Genomic DNA, 23131 nt, shown 5'->3' on the forward strand with positions numbered 1-23131 from the left:
CCAATACAGAGACGTAACATGTACAAGGAAACTTTGACACTTCATTCGAGCACCACGGTATAAGAAAGTTTGTCAGTGTTGAATCAGAAAGAAACAATGAATGGTTAAGATTAGATTTCAAGCGAGACTTGAATGTTATTTATTTGAATTATTTAGCGGAAGATCCCATCCCTACCCTATAATAAACCTTGGTTTTTCTTTTTCCTCTGATTTCTTGTACAAAACATTCAGAAGGTCAGAAATCAGCACCAAAAATATAGTGTCTACATACATAGTAAATATGTTTACATGCCGAAAGCTCACTCCCTTTCCACTGAGAAAATACCCTTGATTACCTATGTTCTCCAGTGCAATACCCTTACTCAAATATGAGAAAAAGGCTTGGCTAACATCTGACATAATTACTATTGTTTATAAAGTAAACAGTGTTATAAATGAAAATCAACTAACAAAAACAACTATTCAAAGATTTAACAAATGAAATAAAAAAAGCTAGAATAGCATCCAATATGGATAAACTAAATAAAGAAAAGCTGTGTACCCATACTTGCCAGGTCAACGAAGCTTAATTTCAAATACAATCTACACTGAAATTATTTTCCTTACTTTAAAAACGTGCAGTTGTAAGTTACCATAAATCTGTTAAAATAATGCCTCAGCGCGCATATCCTTCGACTAAGAGCTCAGGAAATTTGTTGTTCCGTGTACCTCTTGAAAATGTCTTCTGCCGCTACCTTGCTCTCGATTCTGCTTCTTGCTGTGTCGCTTGCCTTTGACGCCGGTTCATTTTCTAATTTACATGAGATCTGCAAAAACCGGTAGCTCGCAGTCGACCAATGTGTCATAGATTTCTCCAACACTCAGGTGGCGATGCTCTCCCACAGCCCTGAGGACAACGTCAGAGGGGTTTACAACTCTCTTGTCTAGAAAGCGAATCTCGATTTGAGAGAGACCCAGCCTTTCTGCCAATAATTTCCACTCTTCCCCACCTATGAAGAACAACGTTTCATGCTGTTTTATAAACTGAAATACAGATTGCGACCTTAAACCAAACTCTGTTTCACACTGTGGTGCTAAATGGTGCAAAATCCTGCGGAAATGATCTGCAAACGCATCTGCAAAATAGAATCCTGTCGAGACCTAGGTTTGTTAGGCTCCATCTCAGAGTCGAGAGACGTAACGTATGAGTTTGATTAAAAGCGAGATTAGTTTATAAATAAATGGGCGTACAGACGCAATCTTAATTCCCTACCCGAGAGGCTGAACGTCAGATCCTTGTATTGTTTAAATGGCATGTTACCAACTGACATATCCTCATTCAGCAACGGCCCTGTAGACACAAACAAACAGAAAAGAAGATAAATGAAGCTGAATGTATTTTAGAAAACTCAAAACCAAATTTAAAAAGAAATGTATTTCAGCCGATCAAAGGGCATTAACAACAAAAACAACAACACAACATAACATGATTTCAACGCTGTGTAGAAAGGACTTTTGCGCGAGTACTTTAATTTATTTATATCCAAGAAACCTTTCCCCTCTCTCCTGCACGAAAACAAATCTCATCTTCCTTACACTCACCAGTAGTACCAGCAGGTGTGATCTCTCGTAAGTGCCTCACCAAGTCATCCCTTTTCTCAGATTTAGCTCTCAAGGTAAGACCACGAATCATATTTTTCGCCTCTGGCTCTGCGCTGGTTAAAGATGCTGGTTCCAACTGCAGAGCTCTTTGAAACTGAATCACAATATCCTTGACGTTACTTGCTGAATCCAGTGGAATGGACTGAATGGAAGATTTTACACTCTCGGGCAGCGCAAAATCTTTCCGTTTCGCTCCTTGAAAATGAGTGAGAACGAATTGAAATAAAAAGCTGAGACAAAATAAAATGCAGTAAGACAAAGTTGAGTAGACGGAATGAGATTCGCTAATGCCCAAAAATCTTGAGTTGATTAAAGGTTTGTTCCTGGAGAGAGGATTTTGTGAAGAATCCTCTGAAATTATACCCGGTATTTTGCTGGATGTTATTATTATGAAAAGAAAGGGCGCCTTACTTTCCATGGAAAATATGCCCTTCTCACCAAGAGGGCCTCCGTGGTGCGTTGCATGAAGGGTTTGCATCTGATAAAAAAAGCAAATTCAATAATTTAAAAAAAAACAGCACTTTGAAATGAAAACGTTTTAGCGTCTCTTCACCCTTGGGAAAACAATGGGACTGGTAATTTACCTGATTCGTTGACATTCCGGCTCTTTCCTTTTCTTGGCCAAATGAAAACCAACATTGGAACTGCTGGATCCGAATCCTGTAATCCCCAAGAAGGCTGCGTCCTGGTTTGTTACAATGTTGCCTTTTTCTCAGATCAGATTCCGACAGGAAGTGTAGACACTCGCATCCACGCACGTCATGATCGTGACATTTGACCGACCCTGGTTGAGAGCAGACTGGGCAGCAGACACACATATCGTACTTCATGTTGTTGAGCCAGTGAAACTCTCTCCGCATGCATTCGAGGATAAACCTCAATTTCCAGTGAACAACACGACATATATCTGCGCTTGTCTTTTCATTGCCTCCGCTGTAAACGGCGACTTCGATGGCCGAGGAATGACACCAAAAAATAACGGAGATACCTTGGTCTGGAAGAATGCAAAAAATGACGAAATTATAGAACAACTGTGGGTTCATTTCGTTGTTCCATTCTTCGCCGCACCACTGAAAGAAGAGAAGGATAAGTCGGGAGAAGAGACCAGGAGGCACTCGACCAGATGCAAATTTTATAAAAAGTGATGGTATGTTTACAGAGTGGAGAAGCTTCAAGACTTCATCGGTTGGGGGTGACTTCAACATGGATGGCACCAGGTACTGCTTCCTATCTTGCCATGATGGCCAAGCGGAAAGCAAGCTTAATCTCTCCATGATGGCAATGAGGCTCTTGTGACTTTCCTGGTTGCCGAGTAAGTCTCCCCAGGCATGGTCAATGAGCCTTTCATCTATGATTCCGGTTTCTTCGAGTTGGATCCATAGGTCTTTTACAGGATGTTCCGCCTGTTTAAAGCGCCTTACAGTTATAACGCTTTTGAGGACATCAACAAGCCACTGAGGATCTAATATCACCAACCTTTCCAACTCTGGAGAGCCACTAAAATGAATCACAATTCTCTGATCATGCAAAAAATTCATTAGAGTGGAAAAATCATTATCTTCTTGGATTCCACACTCTTCAAATGCAATCCTTTTGGCTTCATCAAGTGTTATCCACTTATCACACTTCTTGCGAAGGTTGTTTTCGTACCTCAACCACTTCACCGGTATTTCTTCTTTCGTCAATTGCAGTTCCTTTGCAACTGCGAGAAGCTCTTCTCTCAGGCGCTTGACCCCAATACATTCTTCCACACTCCCTGACTTTGTATTATCTACGACGAAAACATCTTTATACAAGTTTTCTCTATAGATCTTGCTTTGGAGAAAGCCATATACTTCTAGCGCGAGGTCTCTGGCTTTAGAGCCACCAACCGGCGCGTCGGCATGGGTGCAAACTAGAAACACCGGCGGGAGCCTTCCCGGCAGAACATCGCTAACAGGTGGAGCAGTCTGTTGGGAGCTGTTTTCCTCTAGACCCCTCAAAGAATAAATCGATGACATCCAAAAGTCCAGGTAATCAAGGTTTGTTTTAATGCAGTTAGTGTCCACTTTAGTCTTGAAAAGTCCTGTTTTGACAGGCAGGTTGGCTCTCTCGTTTGGATCACGGCTCAGGTCAGATACCAAAATATATATGGCTTTCTCTGTAAGGAAAATTGGATGGGTGTCATAGTAAACGGTCTGTCCTCCAAAATCCCACAAGATTGAGTAGATTTGGTCTTCGCTTGCACTTTCTCCTTCACGTAGCAGTTTTTCAACCAGCTTCGCCAATTCCTCTGGCAATTTTCTTTGAGAAGATGTAGTTTCCCTATGAGTTTTGCGGAAGACTTCACGAGCACTTTTTGTACTAGATTCTGAGTCGGACTCTGTACTAGACTCTGTACTAGATTCTGAGTCGGACTCTGTACTAGACTCTGTACTAGATTCTGAGTCTAACTCTGCCTCAGCCGCTGATAAAAACGACTCCCCTTTCTTCAAACGATCGAAGATCACTTTTGCTGCTGCAAGGTTTTCAAATGGAACTTCTAGCTCAGTTTGCATTTCTTCGCCCGTTTGTCCGCTTTTCCAAGTCTCTGTAGATACTTTAAAGTACGAAGGGTCAGTTTCGATTCCATCTGTGCTTTTTTCTTCTTTGTCGAATTTTTCTCCCTTTAAGGACCTTTTAAGACTAGTTTTCCCTGTCCGCTCCTGTCCGATCAACATTATGGGTATTCTCTTTATGCAGGCCTTTCCTTCTGTTAGTGCTTTGTCATAAGCCTCGACAGCTTCAGGACCTCGAGCTTGAATTTCCAAAGGCACTGAAGATGTAACTTTAAGAATGATAGTTTAGCGGGTGAGAAACTAATATCTCTCGTTCGGCAGTAAGATAAATAGGTGTGAGTGGCCCTTAAGATGATAATAATTTCCTTTATGATGTTTTGTTGGTTCTATATCTTCAGGGTCAAGCAATGAAATATTGCATTACTTGCAAATATTAAAAAAGTGATAGTATAACATATTGTTTAAATATATTCATCATTCACCTTTAAGTCAAATTACGCCAAAAATTTTGCAACGAAGGTTTTTTTAGTTGGGATTTTTGTTTTGTTGTTTTGTGTGACATACTCTCGAATTGTCGGCCTTATGTTCTATTCGGCCACGAGACGTGTTAGTCGCGAGCATACCCAGATCGAAGGATTGTCGATATAATATAATAATAGAACGGGGAAAGGGGTATGTCATCATATTTATTATTTGTATTTATAAACCGAAACGTGTATAATCAAAGGTAGTTTTGTTTCGCTTAAGATATTTGTGTTGTTTGATTTACCTTTATACTCGCCCCACGTGTTCGAGTTTAGGACATTTCGATTAGCGTCATTATTGCATTGTAATGACCTATTTTAATTTATTGTATTTCAGTTTTTACGAGCTTTTAAGTGATTAATAAACTCGTTGAGAATGATAGAAGCTTGGAGGTTCCGTTAATATAAGACATTTCCCCGACGTGGCGTTGTTGAATTGCATGATTTATGCCAGTGTCCGCCCCATTACAAGTTTAGAAAGAACATGATTGCTAATTATTAAACATTCTTTGAGCTAACAGCCTCCCGGTTAGCTCAGTTGGTTAGAGCGCTGGACTGTTGTGCGGGAGGTCGAGCTCGATGGTTCGAGCCCCGGCCGGACCAACACTCAAGGTCTTAAAATAACTGAGGAGAATGCGCTACCTTTCTATGATATCAAGAAATGGATAGACATTCTAGTCTTCTCGGATAAGGACGAATAAACAGTAGGTCCCGTCTCCTGGATCTAGTAATTAGTTAATTTGGTTAGGCAGGGGACGTTAAAGAACCCACTTACGAGATTACTGTGATGTGGTCTGGCCTATTTACTGGGAATTGGGGGGAGGGGGCATCTTCAAATAAGTTTCCTTCAATTGTTTGTAAACTGCTGATGCAGTCCGGCCAAAGTCCCCCGAAAAGTGTTGTGAAGCGCATTTGATCATATCCACATATTAATTTGCGCAATATAAATATTAAATTACTATTATTATTATATATTATTATTATATATATTATTATTATTATTATTATTATTATTATTATTATTATTATTCAGTCGCCATGTTCCGTGAGTACTCAGGAAATAATTCATCTTCCTTTACGCTGAAATATAATCAAAATAACGATTTACTTTAGGGATGAAACCACTCAAACACCCTCTTAAATTGCTGAGAATCCCAACACCTGAGAAAACCTGTTGTTAATCATATTGTGCGCTTGCAGAGATGTATCCAAATCGTTTTTAAATGGAAAGCCATTGATGTACATGAAAAAGAGTTTGGATGTGTAGGAAGATTGTAAAAATGAGAATTATTACAACTTGCTATGGTAGATAATGATTTGAGTGCTTGCCGCCTCTTCCTATCCCTTAAATGAACACTAAATAACGAGCTACGTTGGCTTGCCTATTCTGTTAAATTCAAAATAATTACAGGCTCTCTACCAAAATGGATGCGAAAAAAGAGAACACACTAAATGGAATAATTACAGGGAGGGGACCATAAATAAAATGATACGTTCTCCGTACAATAGAGAATCACTACTGACAGGTAGATGCTTCCTTCAAACAATTTATGTAAATGAGCCAATGCATGGGAAGTTGGCTCACTCTCAAGGTGGAAGGTCTTGTTTGGTATTAATCGTTTGGTTTAAAAAAAATAAATAAATAAATAAATGACGATCGGCAATAGAATTTGAGCCAGAAGGAGCAGGCTTCGCAGAAGGACCAACGAGCTCACTATACTAGTCGAAATAGCACTTCCGCTTTTTCCTGGCCGCTTTTTTCTGGCCAAAGTACAAAACTTTGGCCAGATGCTCACAAACTTTTTGCAATGGGGTTGACAAACTTGAGCGGGGTAAACAAACGTTATCTGTCAAGATGCACATCACAAAACTTTGAAAGTTTCACTACGCGAAAATAAAATGAAAAACACTCGATGTATTTAACAACCATCAGATTAAATCAGGCTTTTAATAGATCAGTGAAAGTGGAACAGCTTACTCTGTTGTGGAAGTAAATCGAACTCAGTGCATTTAAGGATGCGCAGTCAGTTTAGATTTCTTCCCCGCCAGTGACCTTCGTAAGCCCTAGCCAGACAAGTGCTTTAAAGAGGAACTGTGTTCTCCTGAGAAAAAATCTGAGTGTCTCCCCTGTGAAAACCAGAAGCTCTCGTACTGTTCGAAGTTACAGCCCCTTGGAGCCATAGCGATTGTCTACAATGTGTTAAACTATTTAAAATTCCTATGCGATTAGCAAACACTGAAAAGATTGGAGGGCTGATAAGTGGGGGGAGGTGTCTAACGTGAAATTCACTAATTTACTTAATGTATATTTGCCGTGTACAGAAAGGACGAGGCACATAAACCCAGGTAATAGCATTATATTGTTCTTTGAGCTGCTACACACTGGGGAAGTAAGCTCGAAAAAATAACATTTGGGTCACAAGTGCGATAAATTTATGTTTTGCCAGCTTGAGACAGCCTGAGAAAAATGCTAAAATAATTCTCATATTCTCTGAATTCCGAAAAAAAAAAACGATATTTAACTCCTCCCGACAAAGCCGTACAACATATATTTTTTCAGAGTCCGCGAGCAAAAAATGTAAAATTATGAATCGAAAGAAACAATGATAAATAATCGCAGCCTTTCATCTTTGTTTTCCTTCCATCTCTGAGAAGTCAATTAAACGCCCCTTCTCCCCTATTTTTTGAATAATCAATAACAAACTCACATGAAGGAAAATCAAAGGCTCTGTGAGCCAACTCGTGAATTGGATAAGCCAATGTAATTTGTGTCGTCAATAGAAATGGGTGTTTGATTTCCATACTAGTGTATGAATCGTTTGACTGGTAAATGAGCATTATGAGGAATATGATGTGAAACTAAATTAGGCCTCAAAGACAGAAAATATGGCCTGATTAGGATTTAGTGTAAGACAATCACTCTTCCAGATTTTACTGTAAAGGTTTTTGGAAAGAAATTTCAAAAGGGTGCTGTTTTGTTTATCATAAAACTATTGTTCCAAAATTGAGCTCAGTAATTACTTGCGATACAAGTATAGGGATAGGCATGTAAAAGCTTTAGCGCTGGATGGAACGCACGCACATAAGGATTAGCATATATGCATAAGATTATCAAAACGTTGCCTTCTTTATACGCTTATACTGTCTAGTTAAGACTTGGTTGGCATGAGCGTAAGGATAAACATAAGCGAAAGACTTTCAGGCTATCAGCAAACACTACACTGCTTATACCAACCATGTCCCTATTTAACATAACATCGACTGAGCGCTTGTGCTCATGTTTATATATGTTGCAGCTGTGCCCACCTGCGCTTAGCTTGTTATGTTTAGATTTACATTTATTTAGATTTAGATTTATTTAGCTTCGCCAGCCGGCAGGGACACCGCAACAGCTTGCGCCAATTACTGCGGGCCCAATAAACCCACCCATCCCACCCCAGGGGAAGACATCGCTCACACAGTAATCTCGTGTGTGGGAAATTAACGTCTCCTACCCCAACCCTGCAGGAGACAGGACCTCCATTTATTCGTCCCCATTCGCGAAGACCAGAAGATCTAACCATTTCTTGATGTTTTAGAAAATTCTTCTCAATTATTTAAAGACCCTGAGTGTTGGTCCGGCCGGGGCTCGAACCCTCGACCTCCCTCACAACAGTCCAGCGCTCTATCTATTGAGCTGTTTCGCACTTCTGAGATAATTATTAGCGAGAGGATGAAAACAAGTACAAGGATATTCACACTAATCACTTCCGCATACACAGTGTGAGTTACACCATTGAAAAAAGAGCATATCGATTGTTCAGCCGGATTGCAATTTGAAAAAATTTGATTCTTTATTTAAGGAAAAACCGACGGTAAAAGTTCACAACAAACATGGAGGAAAGGCCAGTCGAAAAACCTTGTGGTAACTAACTGAACGGCGCATGCGTGCACGCGATTACATCATAATACGTCGGAACATTCTCTCCTTCTTGATATGCAATATCAATAAAACAATTGAAATTTTAAACTTAATTGTGTAGCTCATTAATTCAATGTTCTCCTTGTATAATGTCCGTTAAATTAATGTTAAACGCAACTGTTCATATCACTTAAATGTTCATCTTAACGGAATCTAATAGTCACTAACGCTCCAATGGACAAAGTTTTACAATCGTTCTCCGAAACACACTCTTTCCGACTTGGACATCAACAACTCGAACTTTGTTGTCTTTACCAGGGAACACTTTCACAATTCGGCCCAGAGGCCATTTGCCTCTTGCAGTATCTGTGGACATGACAATAACCACATCTCCAATTTTCAAGTCAGCTCGGTTGCCACGCCACTTCTTCCTTCCCCTAAGACTTGGAATCCACTCCCGTAACCACCTATGCCAGAAGTGGCGAACAAGTTCCTGCACTCGGCGCCATCTCTTTCTCAGGTTAAAGGACACCTCGTCGACAGTTTGAGGAGCAAACTTCCCCCCTAACTAGCCGTGAAGAAAATGGTTGGAGGTGAGAGGGGTTAGGTCAGTTGGATGGGTTGACTGGTACGTCAGTGGTCGAGAATTTATTAACCCTTCTGCGCCTACAATCACACTCAAGAGTTCTTCATCTTTGATGTCTGCACAGTTCAAGATGGCATAAATGGCTTTCTTGGCAGCCTTAATCATAATTTCATGTAAACCACTGAGATGCGGGGCGAGCGGGGAATTAAAGTGCCAATTGACCCCATAATTTAGGGTGGCGTCCTGAACTTTCTTCTTATCCAGGGCTTTTAAATCCTTTAGTTCACTGCTCCCACCAACAAGGTTAGTAACGTTATCACACATAACATCTTCTGAGAGGCCGCGTCGCGACGCCTTTCTGAAGAACGCGTTCAGAAACGAGTCAGTGTCTAGGCTAAATGCTACTTCCAGATGCACAACCCTTGTCGCTAAGCATGTGAATAGACAAAGGTAGCTCTTCTGACGGGTCTTGCCTCTTCCTTGTTTTGTAATGAAAGGTCCCCCAAAGTCAACAGATGTTTGGCTGAAGGCTCGTAAAGACTTCCGCGTACGTAATTCAGGCAAAGGGGCCATAATCTGCTTGGCTGGGGTAGCTTTCCTTGTTCGGCACTGCATGCACTCTTTTTCCCTCTCTTTGATTGCCTCTGTAGCTGAGATTATCCAATATCAAACTGAAAGCTGAGCCAATACTTGATTGGTTCCCGCATGTTGAGTCTGCTCGTGAGCTTTCTTGATTATGAAGGTCGTGACCCAATGATTACGAGGTAAGATGATGGGGTAGCGAAGTCTTCCATCACACCTCAGGACTTCCTCTTCATCTAACACAGGTTTCAAAGGTTGCATTTTACTTGTGCTTGGTAGTTCCCTCCCAGCCTTTACTGCCCGCATCTCTTCCTTGAAGACCTCTTCTTGTGCTTGTCTGATAAAATGCAGAGATGACTTCATCGGGTTGTAGGGCGCCTTCTCTCCTAAGAGCTACTGGTAAGCGACAGTTCTCTATGAATCGGTTCACTAGCGCAGAAACCCTTGTGAACTTACTCCAACTTGAGTATCTTTGTGGTTCTAATCAGTCTTCACTGCTTGAAGAAAGGAATGCTCTTTCCTCAGTACAATTCTTCATCTGATGCGACCTCCGGATCTCAACATCTAACACTCTCTTGGTTTCAATTTTGTTCTCTGGCCACTCAGAAGGGTCCTGTTTTAGGAAGGTGGGACCACTCCACCATTTTTCTTCATCCGCAAGAGCGGAGACACTAAGCCCTCTTGTAAGTAAGTCAGACGGGTTCTGCTTAGTCGGCACATATCTCCACTGCTCTGGATTTGTCGACGCCTGGACTTCCCCAACGCGATTAGCCACAAATGGTTTAAATTTTCGACTCTGACCTCGAATCCAGTGAAGTACATTCATGCTGTCAGACCAAAAGACCCATTTGCTCTTGTCAATGCCAAGTACCTGTCCTACGTTTTCTGCAAGTTTGAGTCCCATGAGTTCCAATCTTGGTATGCTAACGACTTGGAGTGGTGCAACACGCGATTTTGATGCCACAAGGCGGGAAGAAACAGTTCCATCCTTGTAAAGGTGTCTAACATAAGACTGAACCATATGCTTCTTGGGATGAATCCACAAAGGTGTGAATGGTCATCTCTTCAATAGTAGTGGGATCTTTCAGGCATCGCAGAACCTTAAGACGGGACAGTGCTGGCAGTTCATTGAACCAATGTGTTGCCTACTGTGACAAGTTTTCACCAACTGGCTCATCTTAGTCCACACCACTCGCCCACATTACTTGAAGCGGGATCTTGGCTCGGACAGTGTATGGTGTTAACAGGCCAAGAGGGTCAAACAATGTTGCTATCCCTTTCAAAAAATTTCGTTTCGTTTGGTCACGTTTCTTAGCAGGCTAGTTGACTTGAAACTTAAACACATCCTCCATGGGGGACCAAAGGATTCCTGGGGTTTTGACTTGAGGTAATTCACCACGATCAAGATCAACTTCGGTGGCGCAGTCTGAAGATGGAATGCTCTGCAAGACTTCCGGCTTATCTGATAACCACTTCCTGGCATACATCCCAGCCGAACCCCAGAGCTCTGATAATTGGTTGTATAGTTCAATTGCAGTTTTCACATCAGGCACGGAATCCCTGCTATCGTCCATGTACATACTTTTCAAGATGGTTTCGGCTGCCAGGGGAAACTCTGACTGATATCCCTTGGCATGTTCTTGGGCAACAAATTGGGTTTGAAAAGGAGATGAATTCACTCCGAATACTACACAGTCAAATTAAAAAATCTCGGGTTCCTTGTCTATCTCCATATTCCGCCACAAGAAGCCATAATAAGGCTGATCTTTTAACTGCAATTTAATTTGTAAGTACATTTCTTTGATGTCACACATTACAGCCACTAGTTCACGGTGCAGTCGGAGTAGTACTGAAAACAAGTCAATCTGTAGTTTAGGCCCTTGTAATACGTTGTCATTCAGAGACACTCCATTAAACTTCGCGGAGGCGTCAAATACAATGCGGGTTTTGGTCATTGATCTATCAGGTCTTAGTACTGGGAAATGTGGCAGATACCAAACTTGATCTGGTTTCTTTTCCTCTTGTGGAACCTTGTGGATGTATCCTGCTTCTTGATAGGTCTGTAGCACTCTCTCGTAAGCTTTACTAAGCTCAGGCGACTTTGTAACTTCTTCTCAGAATTTCGCAGATGGTACAATGCCATGCTGTAATTGTCTGGCAATAGACGTTTGCCACTCTTCCAAGGCATTCCAACAGTGTAATGACCGTCGACAGATGTCAGTGAGTTGGCAACTGTGTCCCTATCTAGCTTCTCGTTTGTATTCACGATGTTAGTTTTTGAATTTTTAGGTTCATCAATGTCCCAGTACCGACGGACGAGGTTGTTCAGCTTATCTGAATCACTCAAGAAGAAGGTGAAGTTGGCCTGGATTCTCTCTGCCTCGCCATCTGGGTTACCGATACAAGTCCACCCCAGTGGAGTAAGTCTAGCAATAGGTTCTTCACATCGACCTTTCACATCTTTCAAAGGGTACAGCAGGTCTGCCTGGTCCACTCCGATTAATACGTCCATTGTTGTTCTGGGACCCACTTGAGGAAACTCAATGTCCTGCAAATGCTTCCACTTGGACTGATGCCGTCTCCAGCCGACGACTTCTATGTTGCCTGTGACTCTCTCTGTCGTATAGACAGATGCTTGTTTGGTCACTTTTCCATTCAAACTGCTAATTGTAAATTCCACCACTGTTGCTTCGAATGTCTCCTGGTTGTCATTCAGAACATTTACTGTTAGCTCCTGTGGATTTCCTTCAAGCCCAAGTTCTGCTGCGATGTCACTGTTCAAGTAGGTTCTGCTGCTGCAGTCACCCAAGAGCGCATTTACTTTCATCTTTCTTTTCCCACTAGCCAAATAGACAGGGACAGTTGTCAATGCAACAAATTTGGTGCAGGGTGGGGGCTCTGCGCCAGTTGTGGTCGTGTGGGTCCTCTCGTTCCGCTCCCCTTCTCTAGCAGGCCCGCTTGTAACACTTGTTGATGCATTCAGAGGGTGTTCTCTACTTTGCTCCTCTGTGCTCACCCTCGGCCCCGGATCTACATGAAGCATCCGATGATGGTGGGACCAACACCCATTTATTCCACAAGATTTGCTCCGGAAACATGACTCTCCACGATGACCATTACAAAGACATCTAAAACACAGTCTGTGCTCCGTTGCCACGTTCCATCTTTCATTCACCGTCATCTTTTTGAAGTTTTCACACTTCCACAACCCATGTTGCTCTTTGCAAATTTTGCACTTCCTTGTAGGTTTCTTCTTGGAACTATGATCTTCTTCAGTTAGGAAAGTTCGTACTCTCTTGGTTCCATCTTTAAGAACACCTGCTATGGTCTCCGAGGCTGTTGTCATGAACTCTGACTCCCTGTCAATGAACTCCCGTAATGCAATCACGTCTTCGCTCTTTCTGCTATCGCAAATTCACTGCTTGTATTTTGCAAGAAGGTTCTTGTTGAACTTGCGTTGGAGCGTGTTGAAGAGTGATTCATTCCCAAGTTCTCCCTCTTGTTTAGCATCTGTCAAGTTCACAACCAATGCATCCAGTAGTTCAGCAAACGTTTCAAGATCCTTCTCGCTCCCTTCTCGTAACTGTTTGAAGGCTTCTAACTCTTCGAGACATACTTCCGTTCTAGTCGGAACTTGGCGGCTTCATACGCTGCCGCAGAATGACCAAGGTTCTCAATAACTCTGAGGGCTTCACCTTGGAGGCATTCACGCAATCTTAACAACTTGTTTTCAGGTCTAGCCTTGACTTGGTCAACACGCGAGCAAAAGGCTGCCTTCCAAAACGCATAATGCTTCTTATTTCCCGCAAATTTCGGAATGCTTACTCTCTTAAGTGCTGCTGAGGAATCAATAATGAGTTGGCCATTGGCAGAATTTGATAACCGATCAGTGCCAGAGTACGACTTAAATTGGTCACGACTTGATAGAGGTTGGGCTCAAGCGTGGGCCCCAGCTGCTATTTCATACATATGATGAGAAGACACAATGGATGTAAATACAGCAGATGATTGTACTAGCATACTCTGCTTGGAATTCACAAGTGTATTTAATGGCTGCTGCTGGTAAGGCAGTGGACAATCTATTGTAGGAATTTGAGACATTGTGGCTGGAGGTACGTTGGGAGTTGAAGAATATACAATTCCACTCAATGGAGAAAATGAAGCTGCCATGCTGTTAACAGAAGCTCACGTAAACATAGGAAAATCCGTGGATAAAGTACAGGGGGGACTTGGGAATTCTTTTACTGTGGTCATCTGTACTCTTGGGGTACTTTGATCTCTTAATTGTTGTTCTGGAACTGTCATACCTTTAACTTTCTCTCTTTGTTCCACAAGATCTCTCACTCGCTCACATGGCTTGTCCACAACAACTTTCTTACCTCCTAGGTCTCGATCTTTTGCTAGTTGTTCTTTTGAGAGTCTCTCCTCTAGCTTTTTGTGACACTCCTCGTAGGTTTTCTCCAGGATGCCCACAACTTGCTTCAGTTCTCGTTCTCGCTTTCTGATCTCCTCTTCGAGTCGTTCTGACTGATCCAGAATTGCAGATTGTCCAGTCGGCGTGGTTCTGGAACCGTTTAAGGTACTATTGCGACTCGGACTGCCGCTTAGGTATCCCTTGACCACTCCTTCAATGTCACTAAAATCTTTTTCCAAACCTTTCAACTCATTCACTACAGCGCTAAGCCTCGCCGAATCGCCAACATCCTCGTAATGCGCTTCTAAATTTTCGACAGCACTAACTACATCCTCAAATACAGCAGAAAGAAGACTCAAATTTTCCATCACCTGCACTTTCGAGGCCATTCCTCCCTCTAAGGTCATCAGTAATTTTGTTTTTGCTCTTGTATAAGCGCCCTTGTACTTCGCCTTGTCTTTCGTCGTTCGTTCATTCCGGTTTTCGTTCCAAAATTCGTCGCAAAATCCAGCTAAATAAGTCAACTCTTCTTGTAAAGCCTCGCTCTGCTACCAGATGTTCAGCCGAATTGTAATTTGAAAAACATGTGATCCTTTATTTAAGGAAAAACCGACGGTAAAATTTCACAACAAACACGGAGGAAAGGCCAGTCGAAAAACCTCGTGGTAGCTAACTGAACAGCGCATGCGTGTACGCGATTACATTAGAATACGTCGGAACATCGATTGATTGAACTTATGCTTGAGCTTATTTCACTGCAGTTCACACTTGTGAACCACTTTCCAACGTCGATACAGCTCCAGGAATACCAAACAAGCCTCAAACAAGTCACTTTTCGAGCAGTTGAGCGTGAGCGACACTTCAATATCGGACTATCGGCGAGCAGCGCTTTAAATGTAAAATTAATATTTAGATAAAGTTTCTTCCGGTAAAAAGCAGTGCTAGAGATATCGTTCTTGGGGAAGCGATGTAGGTGGTTCAAATCCTCCGCACTCGAGTAAATTTTGCGTTTTGCTTAACTTCCTTTCTTTGTTTCCTTTTTTTTCCTTTTTCGGACACAATAATCATTTTTCTGGATAAATACATTCTAAAATAGAAATATTGACGCCATAAATGAAATATACGCTGCAAGAGATAAAAGTGTATTCGGAAATTGGGCAAACTTTAATTCACAAATGAAAAACGTATATTTTTTTACTCTTTCAAGATTATCATTGCCTTCTTTTTCACCCCAACACTATTCTTAGCAACAAAGGTCGCCATTTCGTTTGTTTATCACTCGCCAAAGACTATCAAATGCAATCAAAAGCCTAAAATAGAAAAAAGTTTACAGGAATAGACCAACCGAGCGAGCGAGCGAGAGCAATTCATTACAGCATACCTACAACTCACTCTTGCGCATGCGCGCAATTCACGAATTACAGAGGCGAAAAAAAAACCAAGCTCTAGTTGTCTCTCAAGTATGGAGGAGTTGCTATAAACTAATCATATTTAATACACGATTCGATGTAAGGTAGAGAGTTCTTACATGTCCATCAAAAGATTCATATACTTCTGGAGGGAGACAGAAAACATTCGTAGCAGAACCTAATGAACTCAACGTGAAAATAAAGCGCCAACACGCCCTAATACTTAGCGCAAGTAACCGTCCGAGAAGCTAACGCTTTAAACGGATCTCTTAAAATGGAATTACCTGATCGTTAGCAGATTTCAATTCACACCAGTCCATTCTGGCACGAGTAGTGATGGGACGAGACTTATCTCTCACTGGGATTACAATTCAGTACATCAAGCCGCAGGTCGGTTCTACTAAGAACTTTTGGATTAAATGGGCGATTCGTGATTACTTGAACTAAAGATTGACCAATACTTAAGCAAAATGTTTACAACAGAACGATAAATACTGAAAGTGTGCCAGCCTCATATAGGCAGACTGGTCCATTCAAGAGGTTTCTGATAATGTCTCAGACTTGTCTCAGACTTGTCTCACACTTGCGGCCATGCTTGTAAATAGCCAACTGGTTTGCCTCCGGCCAGTTGGGATTCTTAACCATGTTATGTTCAATTCGAATTATATTTGTTTATAGCCCACAATGTAAAATACTGGGTTACCAGTAATTGAGTTAGCTATTAAAGTTATTTTTTTTTTTAAGCTCGGGGGCGAACAGATTTTTTTTTGCCTTTGCTTCACGGCTCACTCACTGAAATACTTTTCTCACCTCGCTGACAAATTCGATAGACCATAGTTGTCGGAGCTAGGTTACAAGCTTATGATATGGCTGCGTTCAGCCAATCACAAGGTTAGAAATTCAATAGCCTTGCTCCACGTTTTTACTTATTGAATATGTGTGTTCTATTTAAACAAACCTACATAATCATTGTGTAGTGTGTAAGGTGGATATTGAAACACCATGACGTAAAGATCACTAAACGATAACAATTATGAAAATAGGAAAGATTAAATTAAGATAGGTTAGCAAAATGGTTTCACTTCCAAGCTAAGAAGTTCAAAGGACTTTTCATAAAAGGACCAGCACTGATGGCATTCGTTTTTTTTTTTTTTTTTATTTGTCGGAGAAATAACTGGGAAAAGTGGAATGAATAATAGTCTTTCGATAACTTGTATAATGTATAAATCTATAAACCTTGAAAACCCACATGGGCAAATGAGGTACTAAGATTTTGGACTTGAACTGAGTCTGTATTTTTTAGGTTTCCGAGAACAAACGTGGAGACAGTCCAGAATGCAAAAGTCTGACCAACTTAGAACCATTCATATTAAATCAAATCCAACCAAATCCACAAAAGCAAATGACGGACTGAGATCTTATATTTAAACCGACTTTGATGTTGTTTCATGTTGCTGTTACTAACAAAAGCAACAACGAAAAAAGCGATGTTGTCGTTGTTGCTTTGTGAAGGTGTAGTCTGATCGTCCAAGTGAGTGTAGTCCTGAGAAGGACTGTTGTCGGTGGTAGTGACTGACGTTTCGACAACCTGTGCGGAAGTCATCATCAGAGTCAAGTGAATGATTGTTGTCAGTAGAATGTTCTTATTCCAGTTCGTGTGAAGTGATCGGTTGGTTTTGCCGTGATGTTATTGGCTGTAACACTCAAGTGACGTAAGTCGGTCGTGATTGGTCTGTTTCGATCTGTCGGTAAAGTTAGCTCGTTCTTTTTCGGTCGTTTGTGATGTTTATGTCGTGAATGAGTCGTTTGTATGGAGCGAGTAAATTTTGCGTGTTGCTTAACTTCCTTTCTTTGCTTTCCTTTTCTTTTTCCGAGACAATAATCATTTTCCTGGCTATATACATTCAAAAATAGAACTATCGACGCCATAAATGAAATATACGCTGTGAGAGATAAAAGTGTATTCGGAGATTGGGCAGACTTTAATTCACAAACGAAAAACGTATACTTTTATGTTTGCAAAGAAGAAGGATTCTGGAAATAGCTCAGTTTTCCCTTTTGTTGTATCTCTCAAAGAAATCAAGGTTTACCATAGATGAATCATGACATGTCTTGAAGTGGATTATCGCTGAAAATTTCAAAGAAGCCCCATATTTTTATTTTCACATTTGCGATGTTAAATAGCCTTGACTCCCAATATATTTGCTTGATTACGCCTGAAGAAGCGTTTTGTATTATTCACTTGTTGCACTCGTCTTCTGGGTGTAGGTTGTGGATTGATTTGGCGTTTTTTTCAAAAACGATGGGCCGTTGATCGATCAACAACTTTAAAAGGTTTTACTATCGGCCGTTGATCGGTCAACGGACTTTGTTTGACTTTGCTGCCATGCGAGTGAACAAGTGAATAATGATAACGCTTTTTGACGGTAATCAAACAGATATCTTGGGAGTCAATAGCTGTTTAACTACGGAACGTTATATACAAATGTTTTACAGCAGGTTTATGTTCTACTGCGTAAAAACTTTGAATGGTTTTCAAAGTCTTTTTAAACACGATCAGCCGTCGAAGAAATGAGAGATTAGGGAAAGTGAAACGAGCGCTTTCATTGTTTTCGAGAATCTACAATCTCTGATTAAAAATACCAGGGCATTCAAATAAGCATAGCTAACATTAAGTACACGTGGGAGGTTGACTCACCCTTGGGGTACAAGGTTTTAGCATATAATAGTTCTGCTGGGCAACTTTAAAATTTTTCCTATTGGGGAAATAGAGCGCAAAACGTTCCAGATATTTTCCAAGCGTTAGATAAGATAAGGCTTTCAATACATCAGTTAAAATGCAACAGTTTAGTAGTTTGCGGCACTAGGTCAAGATCAGTGTATTAATATTGTAGGTGGCGCTTGCATTCAGCTGAGATTTCTCTCCCACCAGACATTATCACAAGCCAAGCAGCTCAACAAAACAAAGGCTCGAGAACATGCATAAAATTTGCATGACATATTAAATCCTCCGAGTGCAAAAACAAAAATATTTCACACAGTCGCTGCGGGAAAGAAAAAATATATACGTAAACTACACAGGTTTTTTTTTTTTTTTTTTTTTTTTTTTTTTTTTTTTTACGGGAAAAATAAACCATTGCAGTCTTAAGGAAAACCATATTTTTTCCTGCGATAAAAAAAAAAAATACTGATGTACAGCTACCCCCGAGAAATGTGGATCATATGTACTTTCTCAGTTGAAAATAAAATTGAGCCAGCAACAGAAAACTTTGAAATAATAAAAGAAACAATGTTCAATAATCACAGCCTACCTTTGTGTTCATCCTTTCTCTGAGAAGTTAACTACCATTCCTCTCCTATTTTTTGAATGATCACTATTAAACTTACAGGAGCGAAAAAAGGGAGAAAAAGAAGGTCACAGATTTTTGCTCTTGTTGTCTCTCTCAAGTAATTAGGACTTGCTTTCAACTCAACATATTAGATACACGATTCGATGAAAGGTCAAGATTTCTTCTAAGGCCATTAAAAGATTGATTTATCTCTGAAGGAACAACACTTGTGGCAAAAACGAATAAATACAACGTGAAAAATAAACCGCTAATTAATACGCTCAAAATATTTTCCACTACTTAAAGATTACTTTCTGCTGAGCACTAAAGAATGCGGTCTGAAGGAGATCTAGAATCAAAGGCTAAATCCGAAATATAATCTGAAACTAAACTTCTTAGCTGGATCCGTCTGCATGGGAGGCTAGTACATTATGCCATAGCGGCACAAGCGTTTGCTATGCCGACAACAAACTTTTTTCTGTAATGTTTCAGAAAGAAAAAATTAAGCGCCAAAGCGCTCGAGAGGTTTGCAACTGTAAGTTTAAGGTCAGGTTTTTGATAGATCAGTTAAAAAGAACAGCTCAGTTGTTTCTAGCATTTAATCGAAATCAGAGTCTTCTAAGATGCGCTTTCAGTCAGCAAAATGTAAATGTACGTCCGGGATTTTGACTGCACTAGGATTTGTGCGCTCACCTTATTACTTATCGCGTCTACGTTTGCTTTTCTAATCCCTACGAGGTCTGAATACTTCGAAAAAAAATAGTTGTCTTCTTTGCCGCGAAGTCATGAGCTATTCCTTTCCCACTAAGTGCACGATTAGTACTTTAATGGCAAACATAAACAACAGCAAAGCATTACTCACGTAAAATCTTTTCGTAAAGAAATACTTTCAAGTTTAAAAAACTTCCATAGCGATTGTATAGAAGAGTGTATCAGGTGCAACTTCTTTTAAAAGTTAAACTATTTCAAATTACTATGCGCATGTCACAGATAGGAAAGATCGAAGGGTCGATGGGGAGAGTGGGCTCACTTAAAATTCAATTTATTTATTACTTGCCGTGTACAAAAGGTAAAAAAGGGGCCTGGGAGCAGCATTATATTGTTCCTTGAGCCGCTAGACACTGTGAAAGTAGGCTCAAGCAAAAAAAAAATTTCAGCCACATGGAAAGGTTTTTTATTCTGAAATACAAAAACATCACTGATATTTAACCCCTTCCGACAAAGACGGACCACATGTATTTGTTCAGAGTCTGCAGCCAAATAAATCGAAATTATGAAAGAAAAATTGACCAGTAATCGCTGTATCTGATCTTTGTGTCCCTTTCATCTCTGAGAAGTCAATCGCCAGTTCCCCTACTTTTTTTAATAATCAATATAAAACTTACACGTATGAAAATGGGGTAAGCTCTTGTTCTCTCTCTTGAGTAAGGAGAAGTTGCTATAAATTAATCATAATTGACACACGATTCGATGTAAGGTTTCTGGATCTTACACGTCCATCAAACGATCCATTTACCTCTGGAGGGAGAAATTTAAATTCCGTGGCAAAAACTAATGAATTCAACGTGAAAATAAAGCACCAACGCGCCCAAATACCTTGCGTGAGTAACTTCCCGAGAAGGTAACGCTTATAACGGATCTGTTGAAATGGAATAGTTTAGTCGTTTGCAGAAGTCAGTTTACATTCCTTCATTCTAGCATGTGTGGTGTGACAAGACCTCTTTCCCACTGGGATTACAACTCAGTATACCAAGCTGCGGTGCATTTCTTTTAAGAAAGTTTAGATTAAATGGGCGATTTGTGATTATTTGAGCTAGAGATTTACCAACAATGAATGAATTGCACTTTTAGATAAACACCATGCCATTAGCTACGCTAAAAGGCACATTAAAGAATACTATCTCAAAGGCAGAAGTCTGAGACACTATCAGAAACATCTTGGATGGACCAGTCTGCCCATATGAGGCCCCCACACCATCAGCATTTATTGTTCTATTATAAACATTTTGCTTAAAGAATTTGACGCAAGAGAAGAGAGAAGGGTGCACAGGCTTCGTAGTAGGGCCCATGAGTTTCCTTCCATTTTCAATTGAACCTCCGCCTTTTCTATTTGCAGAAGCGATGTGAAAATAGAGGGCAAAGACTCCGAAATGATTTGCAACAGTCTTATGAGATCAGGTCTTTGATGGATCACTTAGTTATTACGACACCGTTCAGTCATGTGCAGCAATCAAGCAGCTTTAGCCGGATGAGTGCGAAAAAAATGGAATTGATACCTATGAGCACGTACACGTGAACAGGTGACTCGCGTTTCCTAGCTGTACCACTCTTAATTTTTCATACTCATTGTCTGTGAACATCCAGAGCGCGTATTTCTTCACAGTTAAGTATCGCCGCAACCTACTGTGTAAGAGCTAGAGATTGTGCTTTGGTCGTCAGGTACCATTCTTCATTTTTACTAGGTACCGTTCCATAAAAAAAAAAAAAAATCGATGAAAGGTGGTCAAATTCGGATGCAGGTATAGGCTTTCAATTCTATGGCTTTTAATCCTATTTGCTGCCACGTAGGGATATCATTGTTCATTTCAAAAAAAAAAAAGGATTTCAATTTGAAAAGGCCGATTTTTGGAACGTACTTTTTCGCACTAAAATGCTTTTAGCTCAAATGAATAGCCAGTTAGGACAATGCAAGCAAGGAACTTTTGCTGTAAGTAAACTTTTTCTAGATCGTACTTTCCCTTTAACGTCAATTTATTAAATCAGAAGAATGCATATTTTTTTTCTGACCATAAGCCTCCACTAGGTGTTGTTATAATAAAACACTAAGTATATCCTCCCTGTCCAAGTGCGTATTATTTACGCGAATAAAAGTTGACAGCAATGTTCATTGTGAATAATTACAAATACATTTTACGATAAAGGGAGATCCGAGGACAAAATTCATATAACATACAATGAAACAGTAACTTTGGTAAACATTTGCAGACCTTAATTGAGGATCTCAGTGGAGTTAGCCGTCATCCATCAAATGGCCAAAATATCAACCTTCAACCGTCAAAAACGCAATATTTTTACTGTCAACCGTCAAATCAGCAAGCGAATTTTAGCCGTCAAATGTCTCTGACATCCTAACTAAGACCTAAACGATTGCCTAAATAAGGGCCAAGTTCTGTTTCTCAGTTAGCCGTCAACCATCAAATGCCCAAAGTATTGACCTTCAACCGTGAAAAATGCAATATTTTTAAGGTCAACCGTCAAATAAGCAAGCCAATTTTAGCCGTCAAACGCCTATGATATCCTAAGAACTAAAGGATTGCCTTAATAAGGGTCAAGTTCTGTTGCTCATAAATAAAAACTTTCGATATATTACAAAAAACACGTTTATGTAAGTTCTTTAACTTTTAGTCGCGAGTAAAATTGGTTAGCGACAGAACTGACTTGAGGTGTGGAAACACTTCCTTATCGTAAAACGTTGGCCATTTATCAATAAAAGGTGATATAAATTAACAGTTCTTTACAAACGCGTCATTATGAAACATTATAGTGTGTATTGTGTTCTTCTACGAATAGATTTCCGATGAGACGGATCGACCTTACTAAAGACGAGTCAAGTCGACCATTGCAAATCGTGCAGATTTGTCTAAATTTAATGCCCTAATCTAAAGTTTAATGTAATAAAATGTACTGAAGGATTTTCGATGACATCGACTAAACTAAAAAGCGCGTCGAGTCGACCCGTGCGAATTATGAACGCTTAAGTGTTTGTTGCCTTCTTCTACAAATCGACTTCCGATGTGACGGATCGACTTTACTTATGGCGAGTTGAGTCGACCCGTGCGAATTGTGTCGATTCGGCAACATTGAATACCTTAATTTAACGCTTAAGTTTCTATTATCTCCTTTTGCGAATCGACTTTCGGTGAGACGGATTGACTCAACAAAAAACGAATCGAGTTGATGAGTGCGAATCCTGTCGATTCGTGTACATTTTCTGCCCCTGCACTGTATTTAATATTCTAAGAATGGACTTCCGGCCTTTTCACGCTTCCAGAACTTAAAAGGTTCAAGTTGTCATTCACTCCCTCACCATGCCACTCAAATTCACTCTTCAATTTGCTCTCACCCCTCAACTTCCGGTATGTTAACGTAAGATTTGATTCCCAGTGTGACGATTCGTCAAAGATCGTAGACGAATCGCAACAGTTTGG

At 40.5% G+C, this 23131-nt stretch overlaps 3 protein-coding genes and 1 pseudogene across 3 annotated transcripts in view; all 4 read right to left on the bottom strand.

The window, feature by feature from the left end:
• The window catches only part of LOC148718519 (uncharacterized), a 677830-nt gene that overhangs the window by 574380 nt on the left and 80319 nt on the right, over positions 1-23131 (bottom strand). The window lies entirely within an intron of this gene.
• Positions 105-4451, bottom strand: LOC111346996 (uncharacterized). The gene is made up of 5 exons (XM_022954243.2): positions 2226-4451; positions 2053-2119; positions 1582-1836; positions 1253-1330; positions 105-989 (listed from the first exon to the last, which is right to left on the bottom strand). The coding sequence occupies exons 1-5, from the start codon at positions 4338-4340 to the stop codon at positions 796-798; spliced, it is 2709 nt and encodes a 902-aa protein (XP_022809978.2). The 5' UTR covers positions 4341-4451; the 3' UTR covers positions 105-795.
• Positions 10256-10792, bottom strand: LOC148718538 (uncharacterized). The gene has a single exon (XM_088740253.1). It carries the CDS (start codon positions 10790-10792, stop codon positions 10256-10258), a length of 537 nt encoding a protein of 178 aa, XP_088596379.1.
• LOC148718539 (uncharacterized) lies at positions 11458-13528 on the bottom strand (annotated as a pseudogene).

This window comes from Stylophora pistillata, chromosome 12 (genome assembly GCF_964205215.1).
Source record: "Stylophora pistillata chromosome 12, jaStyPist1.2, whole genome shotgun sequence".
NCBI classification, from domain to species: domain Eukaryota; kingdom Metazoa; phylum Cnidaria; class Anthozoa; order Scleractinia; family Pocilloporidae; genus Stylophora; species Stylophora pistillata.

Coding starts and splice junctions, on each gene's coding strand:
- LOC148718538 (XM_088740253.1), bottom strand. CDS start 10,792: ATGGTTCAGTCTTATGTTAGACACCTTTACAAGGATGGAACTGTTTCT.
- LOC111346996 (XM_022954243.2), bottom strand. CDS start 4,340: ATGTTGATCGGACAGGAGCGGACAGGGAAAACTAGTCTTAAAAGGTCC. Junction 1,837..2,052: donor GGGCATATTTTCCATGGAAA/GTAAGGCGCCCT, acceptor CTCATTTTCAAG/GAGCGAAACGGAAAGATTTT. Junction 990..1,252: donor TCTGACGTTCAGCCTCTCGG/GTAGGGAATTAA, acceptor TGTTCTTCATAG/GTGGGGAAGAGTGGAAATTA.